Here is a 12,230-nt window from a genome sequence, read left to right as displayed (position 1 = left end):
AGCAGCCTGGCGGGCCCCAGCCTTCAGTCCTGCCCGCACGCGGCCCGCACCTGGTCTGTTCCCCAGTCTCCGGCTCACTGCCCACAACAGTACCGGGTACCTGACCGGGTACCCAGGTGGTCAAGGCAGGGCCACCACGTCACGTGCTGAGAGGCCTGTGCCAGCCCTGCTCCCCCTAACAACACCCACCAGCAGCCTGTGTCCCCAAATGCCCCCAGGAGTCCCACCCGAGGAGCACTGCAAGCCCCCCACCCTCTGGGCACCAGGTCCAACCTCCTGCCTCAGCGTCCTCAGCAGCACACGGGGCCCTGGAATCCTGCGTCCGTGGCCACCGCGGACATCTGGCAGGGCAACGAGGCCACACCGCAGCTCTGCTCAGGCTGGGGAGACTGCCTGGCCCCTGGCAGCACCGTCCCTGGACTATCCGAGCCTGCACTGCAGAGGACAGCAGTGGGGTGGGGGGACAAGGAGTCTGGTGCCTGGACTCACCACTGTAGGAGTCAGGCGGCCGCGGAAGGTCAGGAAGGCTGCCAGGCTGGCTGGGCAGTGCAGTGTGGTTGTGCAAGAGGCTGGTGCTGCCCGCAAGTCCGTCTTCAGGGTGGCTGCCCCCAACCTGCAGACGGGACAGGGTGATGTCAAGGTGGCTGGCCCCAGCCCCACCCCCCAACTCTGCCCGAGGCTCACCAGGCCAGCGTGCCGACCACCCAGTGGCAAGGGGCCCGCGAAACCGGAGGCCAGTGCCCCGGGGCCAGGCAGCAGCCCATGTACGTCGCTGGCTGTGCCCACGGCGTGGCTGCGAAGCACGTGGATGGCCTCGTCCAGGTGGTCTTCCATCTTGCTCTGTGGGGCACAAGGAGGGCGTGAGGGCCGCTGTGGTCTGCCCAGGAGCTCTGCACACTGGGGGGCTCCACCCACCTCCAGCCCAGACCCCTCCTCACAAGCACCTCCTGGTCACAGGGCTGTTGTCCCCTGCAGTCCTGCTGCCTGGGGACAGGACAGACAGGCCACCCACCCCCATGGCGGGGCAGGGTCACTCACCAGGCCGGGGAGACCCCCGTCATAGCTGGGCGATAAGGCACCGGGGGCCCCTGCTCGGGGCCACTGTGACGTCCCTGGAAGGACAGGAGATGTGTGAACGGGGGACAACCATCAGGGTGTCCTTGGACACAGGTGAACCACAGCCCTGGGGATGGGGCCTTCCCAACAGCTGGGCATCCTCTAAGGCTCAGGGTGGCCACTTGGGGATGCCCTACGCAAACAAAAACACAGGGAGGGCATCTCGGCCCCATCAGGCCGTATCCAGCAGGCCCGCCAAGCCCACCAGCTTCCAGCAGCTGAGTGCCAGTGCCTCGGAGGGAGGCTCCTCCATATCCTGCCCCACACGCTCTGAGCTCCAGCAGCAGTAGGGGAAGTGGTCAGCTCCAGGAGAGACTGGACAGGTCCAGGAAAAGCCTGGGTTCCTGAGGTCTCTCACAGGCAGAGGCGAGGACCAGGGGTGATGTTGGCACAACCACCCAGGCCAGCCAGAAGCCCCCAGCACTCACTTCCCCTGCATAACTGAGCAAGGACAGAGGTGGCACGGGCCACAGCTGGCACCACCCGCTCTCCACCAGGACAGCAAACAACAGCAGGCACAGGTCTGAGCCAGAGGGTGGCCTGGCTCCTGGACGCAGACCCTCCACACCGGCCGGGTGGCTGCAGTGTGAGCCGCCAGGTGCCACCTCTGGGCCTCATTCACACAGGGCCTCTCATGTGCTCGAGGACACCTGCAGTCCACCTCCAGGGAGCCCTCCTGGCCTGCTCAGGACACGGCTCACAGCAGGCTCTGCCCCATCCAGCCCCTCAGCCCGCGAGGCTGCGAGACCCCAGAGAAAGTAAACCCGTGGCCTGTGTGGGCCCAGGCCCCCACTTACCTGGCAGGCCCTGCGGGGAGCCCACAGGGGTCGAGGGGCTGGGTGAGAAGGTGCTGCTGGAGTGATCCGGGGAGTAGATCTGTGCAGCAGAGGAGCGGGGTGGTCACAGGCTGGCCTGCAGCGTCCCCAGCCCGCCTCCCTGGCCCCACACCTCACCGAGGCCAGCGCCTTCCCAAGGGCATCCCCAGAGCTGCCGGCCGTGGACGCACGGGAGCCTGTGGTGGAAAGAGGCGAGGGCCAGCCTCGAGGTCAGGAGTCCCGCGTGAGGGGTCCCCATGACACCTGCCATGCTGAGGTGAGGCCCTGGGGACCGCAGCAGGACTTGGAGTGAACTGGGCCCCCAGCCCCTGCGTCCCTGGCTGGGGGTGGGAAAGACACTACTCTAGGGTCCTTCCAACGTCCCATGGGGCCACCCCCAACAGTGGAAGCCATGGTGACTAAGAAGCCACTGCTGACCCTGTGGACCTGCCCTGCCAGGTATCCCCGGCTGCGCTAGCACGGGGAGGCCGTGTCCCGTGAGTGGCCGTACCGAGGAGGCCCTCAGTCCCACTGACAGGCGGCGTGTGGCTGGAGACGCTGCTGTAAGGCGCTCCGGGGGCTGAGGAGAAGGTGGACACGGCTGGAAGCCCGCCATTGACCTCTGCTCCATGCAGCTGGTAGCCCTGGGGGACAGCAGAGGGATCAGGCAGTGCTACCCAGGCCCTCCCGCCCGCCGGCTCGCCCGCCCCACCACCCTACCATGCGCTCATGCTGGTGCAGGCTGCTGAAGGTGCTACTGCCCACAGGACCACTGCTGCCCGGTGTGAGGGGCAAGGGGGACGAGCCGCTGCCCAGCATGGACCCAAAGCCTGCCTGGCCAGGAGTGCTCCAGAGCTCGGCCGAGGGGTGCAGGCTGCCATCTGTGGGGAGCACAGGTGAGACGGGCACAGAGGGCCCAGCCCCCCCCCCCCGGGAAGCCCCACCCACCTGCCATGTAGAAGGGGGCGGGGTAGGCGCTGCTGGGGGTCTTGGCAGAGGGGTAGGCGGCTGTGTCCCTGCCAAAGTCGTCCCCGGAGCTGGGGGGGTACACCTGCAGGTTCAAGGACAGAGGCACTGGTCGTCCAGCCTCCCTCCCACCGCCGTTTCCAGGCACACTGCAGCTGGCTCTGAGCTGTGGGTGCCTTGCTTCCTGCCCGGGCCACCTTTCCAGCCAACTCCGCTCCTGCCAAAGTCCCCTGGCCATTCCCTCTGCTCTCCTGCCACCCGGCAAGGGTCCTCCATACTGGGGCCTCCCTTAGCCCCATGTCTGGCCACCCGAGGGCAGCTATGGCCAAGGGCCCACCACCACTACCCCCAGTGCTCCTGGACTTCAGGCCAACAGAGACATGGACACCAGGCTGTGAGCGAGGCTGGACCAGGGCCCCAGGGGCTCCGTTCTGCCCCGCAGCGTGGTGTGGCTCCGAAGCAGAGCCCCAGCGCGCCAGGCCCGACTGAGGTCCTGGCGCCCGCATGCCTGGGCCTCCCTCCCTGTGGCCCCACTGCTTGCCCCCACCCCAGTTACAGGTCCGACAAGGAAGGAGGGCTCTGGGCCAGGGCAGCAGGTGCCTGGCCTCTACTCATGCTGACCAGGGTGGTGGTGCAGCCACTGGAGGTGGTGCCCAGCGCTGGCCGGCCCTGGCAGAAATGCTGGGTGGTGCAGGGAATGGGCACACACCTCTCCTTCCAGCCTGACACGACGCAGGAGCCCGGCAGGGGGCGGCTGGCCCACACCATCTGCTGCCCTGGCCTCCAGCCAACCACCAGGCAGCGGGTGGGGATGCAGGGCAGACAGGGTGGACAGGCCCTAGAGAGGGCCCAGGAGGACCTTCCTGCCTGGCTCCCAGAGCCCCACACGTGCCCAGGGGGCCTCGCCGGGAACCTGCCCTCCTACGCAGGCGAGGCCAAGGCTGGAACAGAGGCCTCAGACCACTGTCCCTTGAGGGCCTGTGGCCAGGGCTGGGCCACACGTGTCCACGCTCGTGCTCCGGGCTGCAGAGGCACACACAGCTCGGGACCTCACGAGGTCTGGCTGCCGACAGGGTGGCCCGAGCCCTGGGCGAGGAAGGGCGGTCATCAAGTGGGGTTCCCTCCGTTCCACCACTCACCGAGGAAGGAAGACCAGGCGGAACCTTCCGGGCCTTCTTGGGCTGCACCTCTGTTGAGAGAGAGAAATGAGAGATGCCCCTCAATGACCGTTCCTGCCCCTTGGACACCTTGTCACTGTTGGGGACCGGTATGGGAACAGCTCCTGCCCTGGAGCAGAGATCTTCAGATCACGCATTTGGTAAAGTCAAACACCTTGGCTGGGCACCTGGACACTCCCGTCACCCCACAACTCAGGAGGCTGAGGCAGCAGGATGGCAAGCGTCAGGCCAGCCTGGGTGAGAGGACCAACCAAGACTGAGGCTGGGGCCAGCCCGCGGCACGGCACCCGGGTTCAATCCCCAATCCTGCCAGAAACAAGGGGACCTCAAGTCCACCCACACAAGTTTAAAGATGCAGAAACCCACAGCGGTGGGCAAGGAGTCTGGCAGGGGCACACACTTGGCAGAGCTGGCTCTGAAGTGCCAGGCCCGTCCCTCTCAGCCACACTGTGGCCCCAGATCCTTGCACACTCACCCACCCGGCAGCATCTGTGAGTGTGCAAGACACTCGGGGCACTTTCTCCACCTGCAGGACACCTGCAAGGCAGCGAAGGCCAAACCACTGCTGTGCACCCTGCGATTGAGCCCGGCCACCTGTGCTGCCCAAGGGGCCCAGGACAGCCCTTGGTCTGGCTGACTCAGTGTCCCCAGGCTCAGTGCTGAAGGCTCAAAGGGGCCAAGGCCCACCTGTTGGGTGGACGTGGGCCACTGGCCATGCGGACTGGAGAACAATCCAGCAAAATGCTCAAGGATAGGTGGCTCAGTGGCTGGCGCCTGCCCAGCACATGGATCCTGGGCCCCATCTCCAGCGCCACACAGTCAGAGAGGCATTAACAGAGGCCCAGGACCCACAGAGACCAGCAGTCTGGAGGGTCCCGGGAACCGGCCCCGGGTCTGTCTGGGGAGCCATGGCCCAGTGTCCGTGGCCTCAGGCAGAGGGAGGCCCACTCTGTGCCAGCTCACGCCTGTGCCTCCCACCCTGTGTGCCCAGACCCCGGTCAGGATCTGGCCTCGCCCTGGCTACTGCCCTCCAAGGCCCTGGCCGTCCCACTCACCCAGGCCGCTGTCCGCAGCTCTCCGCCGAGGGTTGCTGGGGTAGGAGGAATAATACTGGGAGCTGCCCTTGCCGCCAGGGGGGGACAGTGGCCCGGGGCTGCCGAGGGCCAGCTCGCCAGGCAGAAAACCGGCCTGTGGGGACAGCAGGAGGCAGAGTCACTGTCCACTCCCCATGCCAACGTCAGTTAGACACCCATCAACTACAAAAGGTCAAAGTCACCCAATGCCTGGGGTGGCCCCGGCCCTTGGGGCAGGGGCTCTCTGCTGGCTGGGGACCTGGCTGGGCCGCACAGGCACCTCTCTCCCAGCTAAGGCACCAGGACTGCAGCTGTGGCCGTGGCTCAAGGCTGCTGGCATCCGCTGGCCGCCCACTCTGGCTCTCGGCTGGGCACCGCTGGGCCTGGGAGTCACTCTTCCTGTGTCCTTTCCTTCCTACCCCAACAGCTTGGTTCTGCACACTGGGTCGAGATGGACTTCTGTCCCTGGGGTGTCAGGCCACCAAGCAGCCTCCCCCACTAGCCCCTGATTTGCAACCCACTTCTGGCTGTCCCCACCGTACAGGGCCCTGTGGGGCCTGGCAGGCCTGCAGGTGTGACCCCGGCACATGGCTGGTGTCCAGCAGCTTAGGGGAGCCACCTCAGACAGGCCAGGCTATACCCTGGGACTGGGGAGGACGTGGTGGGGACAAGAATGAAATTCCTGGGGGTTTGGGGATAGATGTCTCCCAGGGGACCCAGAGACAGGAGGCCAGGCTGGGACCACTGAACTGGCCACCGGGCCCTGTTGCCCTCACTCACGTGAGAACCATGTGGGTGAGGTTCTCATCTGGGCTGGGGCAACCCCTGGGTGGGCTACACCTGCGAGTGGCACAGGCGGCCAGGTTGGGGGGTGGCTTGGCCTGGCCTAGACCCTAAGTGGGGAGCCGTGGAGAAGGGTCCCCACCCACAACCAGCAGCCCCACGAGGCCCAGAGACAAGGAACCACCGTGTAAAACTAAAAACCAAAACAAGGGGGCAGGGAGGGCAGAGCCGAGCACAGGCTCTGGACAGGGCAGCTCGGCCAGCCACCCTGCACCCCTCACCTGAGTCAAGCTGCCAGCACCAGCATCTCTCCCGAAGGTGGCGTAGGCGCCTCGCTCACCGCCCTTGCCTGCAGGGGAAGGAGGGTCACTGGGGCAGACCCCGAGGAACGCGGCATCCGGCTCTACAGCAGGCCCAGGGCACTGGGCGCACGCAGGGGGCGGGGCCACACTGTGCCTGGGGCCTCCTGACAACTGGAGCTGCTGCCACCAGCCTGGGGACAGTGCTGAGCTCCACCGCCTCGTGCTTCCCTGGCTCAGGGCATTTCACTTCAAGGCTCTGGTGCCACCTCCCTGGGACACCAGTGGCAGATCCATCAGGGATCTGTGCTACGTGCACATGATACCCACTAGGCCCAACACCCGGGCCTGCAGCTCCCGCAGCCAGCTCGGAGGCAGCCCAGCCTGCTGGCTAGTGGTCCCTCTGTAAACCAGCATGTGAGCCCCACTCAGCCACAGGCGCCACCCTGGATACTGCGTCAAGCCACCGGGAGAAGAGGCAGGCAAAGTCTGGAGCTCTGTAGGAGACTGATAGCCACCTCCTGCACAGGCTCCTGCACTGCACAGATGCCTGGATCCAGCCTCGCCTGAAGCAGCATCCTTGGAATACTCGGCACCTGAGCCATCTAAGTTCCCCTTGCACTTAAACTGGACACAGAAAATGCCTGACTGCAGGGGTGGGAGGCAGAGTCAGTGAGAACCTTCTCAACAAGCAGTCAGAACACCTGTCCACCGATGTTAATTATCTACAACTGGGAGAAAACAAAACCCCTCGACTTCTGTAAAAGAACATCTCCTAGACTCGTGGGAAGAGGTGCTAGGTCAGTGCCGTTCCTCCCACTTCACCTGGTGACCAGGGGCCAAGGGTGAGAGTGCCGTGCTCCAGATGCACGAGGTGCTGTCCGGGGCCTGCTCCGCTCCTCAACAGGAACCCTGGGGCGGGGTTCCTGGGAGCCCACTTGCCCTGCCCAAGTTCACAGCTGCGAGAGGGCAAGTGGCAGGGGAGGCAGGACCCGGCCAGGACACAGCTGGGCTCTGGACACTGCTGCCCGCGTGGGAACTGCCCGCAGCCCTGCTCACGCCAGCAGGAAGCTGAGGAGGAGGCCGGGAGGAGGAAGAGCGAGAGGGGAAGCCAGTGTGCTGCAGGTGCAGGGCCACCCCAGGTCACGCAGGGGCCAGGCCTCGCAGCCCTTGGCTGGGACAAGGTGGGGGTGCCCAGCTGTACCCCTGGCCACTGGCCACCTACACCAGCAATAGAGGACTGCCCATCTGGGTGCCCTTGGCATGAGGCCAAGGCCAGCAGCACACCCGACCCTCCCTGGCCTCAACCTGCCTCCAGACCCGGCCCCACAGGACAGCCGTGACAGAGCCTGGTCCGCACCCGGCCCAAGGCAGGCCTGAAGGCCACTTTTTGTTCACTCTGGCTGCTGGGTCCACGCACCACCTTCCCAAGTGGCCAAGACCCACACCTACTGCCCCACAGAGCCAGCAGCAGGGGTCACACTGGGCTCAGTGCCCGATCAGTCCAGGGGTGCCGCCAGTCCACCTGACTGCCCACTCACCTCCAAGTCCAGGTCCCAGGAATGTGGACGAAGAAAGGCTGCCGTGGGACTCGCTGAAGTGGGCGCCGTCACTGTAGGCCTAGGAGACGGCCAGGGTGAGGGCCCAGGACTCCACCCTGCGCCTCAGAGCCCCCATCAACGTCCCTCCCACCCAGCCCCAGCTTCCTCACCCACCCCTCACTCAGGGAGGGAGACCCAGGGTTGTGGGCTACAGGGGATCCTCACCCGGCTGGGGTCAAAGGAGGAATTGTTCTGGTCACTGGTGGCCCAGGACCCTGAGCTGGGCCGGTCCTCGAGGCCTGCAGGACAAGAGGGAGTCGGGGGCCACTTCAGACCTGCTGGCTCTAGCCTGCAGTGCTCAGTGTCTCTGGAGAGGGCCCCTGGAGTCCTGGGGACTTGGTGGGCTCAGGGCTGCCACTCAGTAGCACTCCTACCACCGTCGCTCCCGGCCCACTGCTATGCTAGCTTCTCCCCCAGCCCAGGACCCCCCTCAGTCCTAAGTGGACTCTCTCTGCAGAGGCGTCTGTGTCACATGGGATCCAACAAAATTGAACAAAGGCTGCCCTGCCAGGGCTCTGAGCTCTGAGCCCTGCGCTGACCCAGAGGAGGTGGACCGGCTCCATGCCAGATATCAGCCCAGGCCTCAGGCAGGTGCCAAGCCAGGCCACAGGACCTTGTCCCAGGGTGGGGCAGGGCGGGGCCCTTATCTCCCCAGGGCGGCAGACAACAGCCCAGGAGGGCAGGGGCAGCCCAGGGTGCCTGGCTCCCTGAGGCTCATTCCTCCCCTTGGGGGGCACAGAGAGCAGCCGGGACCCCTCGCCTGGCTGCAGCCATACCATGGGCCTCAGCCTCCCTCTTCTGGGAACAGGGCTGGTGACACACAGCAGGACTGGGGTGCTCTTGGCACCACCAGAGTGAGGGGACTCCGCGCAGACCAGCTCTCGGCCTCCATCCCCACTACCATCCCCCTGGAGAGCTCTTGCTTAGTTGCTGTCTAATTTGCATGATTACGCATATTAATTGGTCAAACTAATGAATATTCACATCCCATTAGATTTTGTTCAAATCTAATACTTCCAGTGTGACCACAGACGGGGAAGGGCCTGGGCTGGGATGCGGCCTTGGCGTGTGGGGGGCAGGCAGGGACTTGGGCTGTCCGCCCTGGCCCTGGCCCCACGCAGGCTCCCAGAAGGAAGGGTCAACTGAGGGAGCCTGGCTGCCTTGATGAGCCTCCACACACCTCCCCACTGGCCAACCTCCCCAAGGACACCTGTGATGCGCCCCAAACTGCCGCCAGGCTGAGCCCGGGCACCCAGGGTCTGGTGATGGTGGGCTGTCCTGAGGTCCCCACACAGGCAGAAAGCCCTGGCAGGACAACAGACCCTGCTCCACACTTTTTGGAATGCAGAGACTGGCCCTCGCCCAACCCTTCTAGAAATGCCAGGAAACAGGAAGGCCCCTCCGCCACCCACACTCATGGGTTATTAATTATGCATTCCGATGACGCGACCATGGACATCCACACAGAGTCCGCGGTGGCGGAGGGACTCCAACAGGGTGGGGCTGTGGTCCAGGGGGCGAGTGCCTGGGAAGGGTCCAGAGCCAAGAGGTGAGGCCTGGGTCTGGGGCCTCAGGGTGAAGGCGCCACTCCCCCAGGAGCCGTGAGCTGGCCTGCCTGCGCCCACCTGCCCCGGCCCCCACCCACTTCCTTGCCCCTTCCCAACCCAGGCTCCTTGTCCCCACTCCGGTCAGCCTGGGGCTGGGCCCCCCATGCCTCTATGTTCCAGTTCTTCACTGACAAGTAACCGTGTCTCGGGCTGAAAAACGAGACCCTTCCCCCTGTGCTGTCCCTCACAGCAGTCACCTGCAGACGGGGCCAGCGGGCTCAGGAAGGAGGTCCAATTTTATGTGATTAAACAAAAAACTGGGGGGTGGGACCGTAGCTCAGTGGCACAGCGCTGGCATCATGCGTGGGAGGCACTGGGTTCGATCCTCAGCACCACACAAAAAAAAAAGTGAATAAAGATTATGTCTATCTAGAATTTAAAAATTTTTTCAAAAGATTTTTTCTTCAGTATTCTGGATGGAAGCCAGGGCTTCATGCCCACTGGGCAGGTGACCCACAGCTGTGCCACACCCCAGCCCTTTTCCTACTTTTTGAGAGGATGTCACTGAGTTGTAAAGGTTGGCCTTGAGTTTGCGGTCCTCCTGCCAGGGTGACAGGCGTGCCCTACTGCACTGGCTCAGTGTCTGTCATCTCAATGAGCCTACAGGGGACGGCTGTGGGGCAAGCAACTGCAGCCAAGAGACAGCCAGACAGGCTAAGGGCACACTCGCCCCACTTGCAGGCACCACGTGCCAAAGACACCAGAAACAGAAACCTGCATCTGCACCAGCCCTGACTTCCTGGCCTCTGCTCCTGAACACGCAGTGCAGCGACCAGGCACACGGCACCGGGTCCCCCTCCTGGTGGTTCTAGAAAGCACACCCAGGGCCGTGCCTAAGCTAGATAAGCACTCTACCATGTGCTGCCCTCTCAGCCCTGGTGAAGCTACTGAGGCTGGCCTTGAACTCACCGTCCTCCTGTGCACCACGGCCGGCCACACCAGGCCTCACCTGTCATCCAGGGAGGACTCAGAAATCCGTGGGTGGGTTCTCCGCAGCAAAGACTGGGCTATCACAGGAGTGAGTCGAGGGTCCTCAACCCAATCCCAGACAGGTGCCGAGGGATGCTTGAAATGGTAATTCTGAAACCCCCCCACCTGGGCCTGTATATGATGGCTGCACCTAAACCCAGAGCAGCAGCCCCTGGACAGGGTGCATGGGAGTCTGCTCGTGAGAGCCAAGCAAGACCCCCAGCACCCAAACCTCCCCTGCTGACTCCTTCCTTCACACTGAAAATCTTTTTTTTTCTTGGTACCAGGAATTGAACCTAGGGGAAGGCTGCACATATAGTTCAGCTGGTCAAGTGCTCGCCTCCCATGCAGAAGGCCCTGGGTTCAATCCCCAGCACCACATACAGACACACACACACACAAAGAACCACTGAGCCACGTCCCAGCCCTTTTTACTTTTTGAGATACAGTCTTGCTAAGTATCTAAGCTAAGCTTAGGGCCTTGCTAGGTTGTTGAGGCTGGCCTCTAACTTGCAATTCTTCTGCCTCAACCTCTGAAGTTGCTGGGATTACAGGCATGTGCCAATGTGCTTGGCCACTTAAAATCTTAAACAGGGTGAGAGTCCATCAGCTGCCAGTTGGCCTGTCCCCGTCAATGACCTATTCCTGGCCTACTGGGGGCTTCTGCATGAGTGAGGTCAGCAGAGCCAGAGTTCAGGGAGCTGCCTTCCTTGAGTGAGCTGGGGGATCCCACCATGAACCGGGAGGTCTGCTCAAGATTGTTATGGGGGTATTTTTAGTTCCCATGCAAGTTCAAAGCTTAGGGCAGCACTACAAGAAGACAAGATAATGCCACGTGTGGTGGCCATGCCTGTAATCCTAGTGGCTCAGGAGGCTGAGGCAGGAGGATGTAAATTCAAAGTCAGCTCAGCAACTTAGTGAGGCCCCATCTCTAAATAAAAAATTAGGCCCAAGAATGTGGCTCAACTCCTGCATTCAATCCCCAATATCCCTCCCCCCGCCAAAAAAAAAAGAAAAAAGGAAAAGTGGCCCAGATGTGCCGGCCACCCAGACCCCTGGTCCTTCCCTTCTGCATCAATGTTTCTGACCACCTTCGAGGTCTGTGCAACTGCAGCTTGTCAGACCTCCCAGGCCGCAGTGGCCACAGGCTCTCGCCAACAGCTCCCAGCACTCTGGGAGGGATCAGAAGCAGGAGTGATCATGTCCAGCACTGACCACATGCTAGACAGGCAAGTGCCCAGCCCAAGGCAGGTGGTGGGCTGCTGGGGGTAGGAGACACCGGAAAGCCCCTAGAAACCTGCCCAATACTTGGGGGCCATAATAGCAGGGTCTCTGGCCTTCCCCTGAGCAAGCCGTAAGCTGTAGCTGAAGAGAAAGTGTGTCATGGCTCGGATGTGAGGTGCCCTCCGACAAACTCATGAGAGACAACGCAAGAAGGTTCAGAGAAACGATGGGCTCAGGAGCCTTAACCCAGCCAGTGAGTAGTCACCCGATGGGACCAAGGGAAGGGTGACTAAGGGTGGTGGGGTGTGGCTGGAAGAGTTGGTATGTATCTACATCTGGCAAGTGGAGTCTCTGCTCTCTGGCCACCACCTGAGCCGCTTCCCTCCGCTAGTCTTCTGCATGATGTTTTGCTCACCTGGAGGCCTGAGGAATACAGCCAGCCATCTAAGGGCTTGAAACCTCTGGAACTATGAGCCCTCAAATAAATTTGTCTACCTCCAGTTGTTCTGGTTGGGTCTTTTATTAAAAGCAACGAAAAAGCTGACTAAAACAGAAACTGATACCAAGAGTGGGGTCACTGATGTGACTAAACTGGTTCA

At 62.9% G+C, this 12,230-nt stretch overlaps 1 protein-coding gene across 1 annotated transcript in view; it reads right to left on the bottom strand.

Annotated features, from left to right (window-relative positions):
* Window positions 1-12,230, bottom strand: part of LOC143387076 (transcription factor E2-alpha) — a 30,120-nt gene that overhangs the window by 5,198 nt on the left and 12,692 nt on the right. Inside the window, 13 exon segments of the mRNA XM_077109746.1 lie at window positions 490-613; window positions 685-840; window positions 1,039-1,112; window positions 1,914-1,992; window positions 2,070-2,128; window positions 2,443-2,575; window positions 2,652-2,812; window positions 2,880-2,982; window positions 4,037-4,086; window positions 5,131-5,263; window positions 6,213-6,280; window positions 7,772-7,850; window positions 7,997-8,070. Of these exon segments, the coding sequence (XP_076965861.1) occupies window positions 490-613; window positions 685-840; window positions 1,039-1,112; window positions 1,914-1,992; window positions 2,070-2,128; window positions 2,443-2,575; window positions 2,652-2,812; window positions 2,880-2,982; window positions 4,037-4,086; window positions 5,131-5,263; window positions 6,213-6,280; window positions 7,772-7,850; window positions 7,997-8,070 (1,293 nt within the window).

This window comes from Callospermophilus lateralis, chromosome 1 (genome assembly GCF_048772815.1).
Source record: "Callospermophilus lateralis isolate mCalLat2 chromosome 1, mCalLat2.hap1, whole genome shotgun sequence".
In the NCBI taxonomy this organism is placed as follows: domain Eukaryota; kingdom Metazoa; phylum Chordata; class Mammalia; order Rodentia; family Sciuridae; genus Callospermophilus; species Callospermophilus lateralis.
Note: the sequence above shows the minus strand (reverse complement) of the source record. Positions and strands in the feature narration are given on the sequence as shown.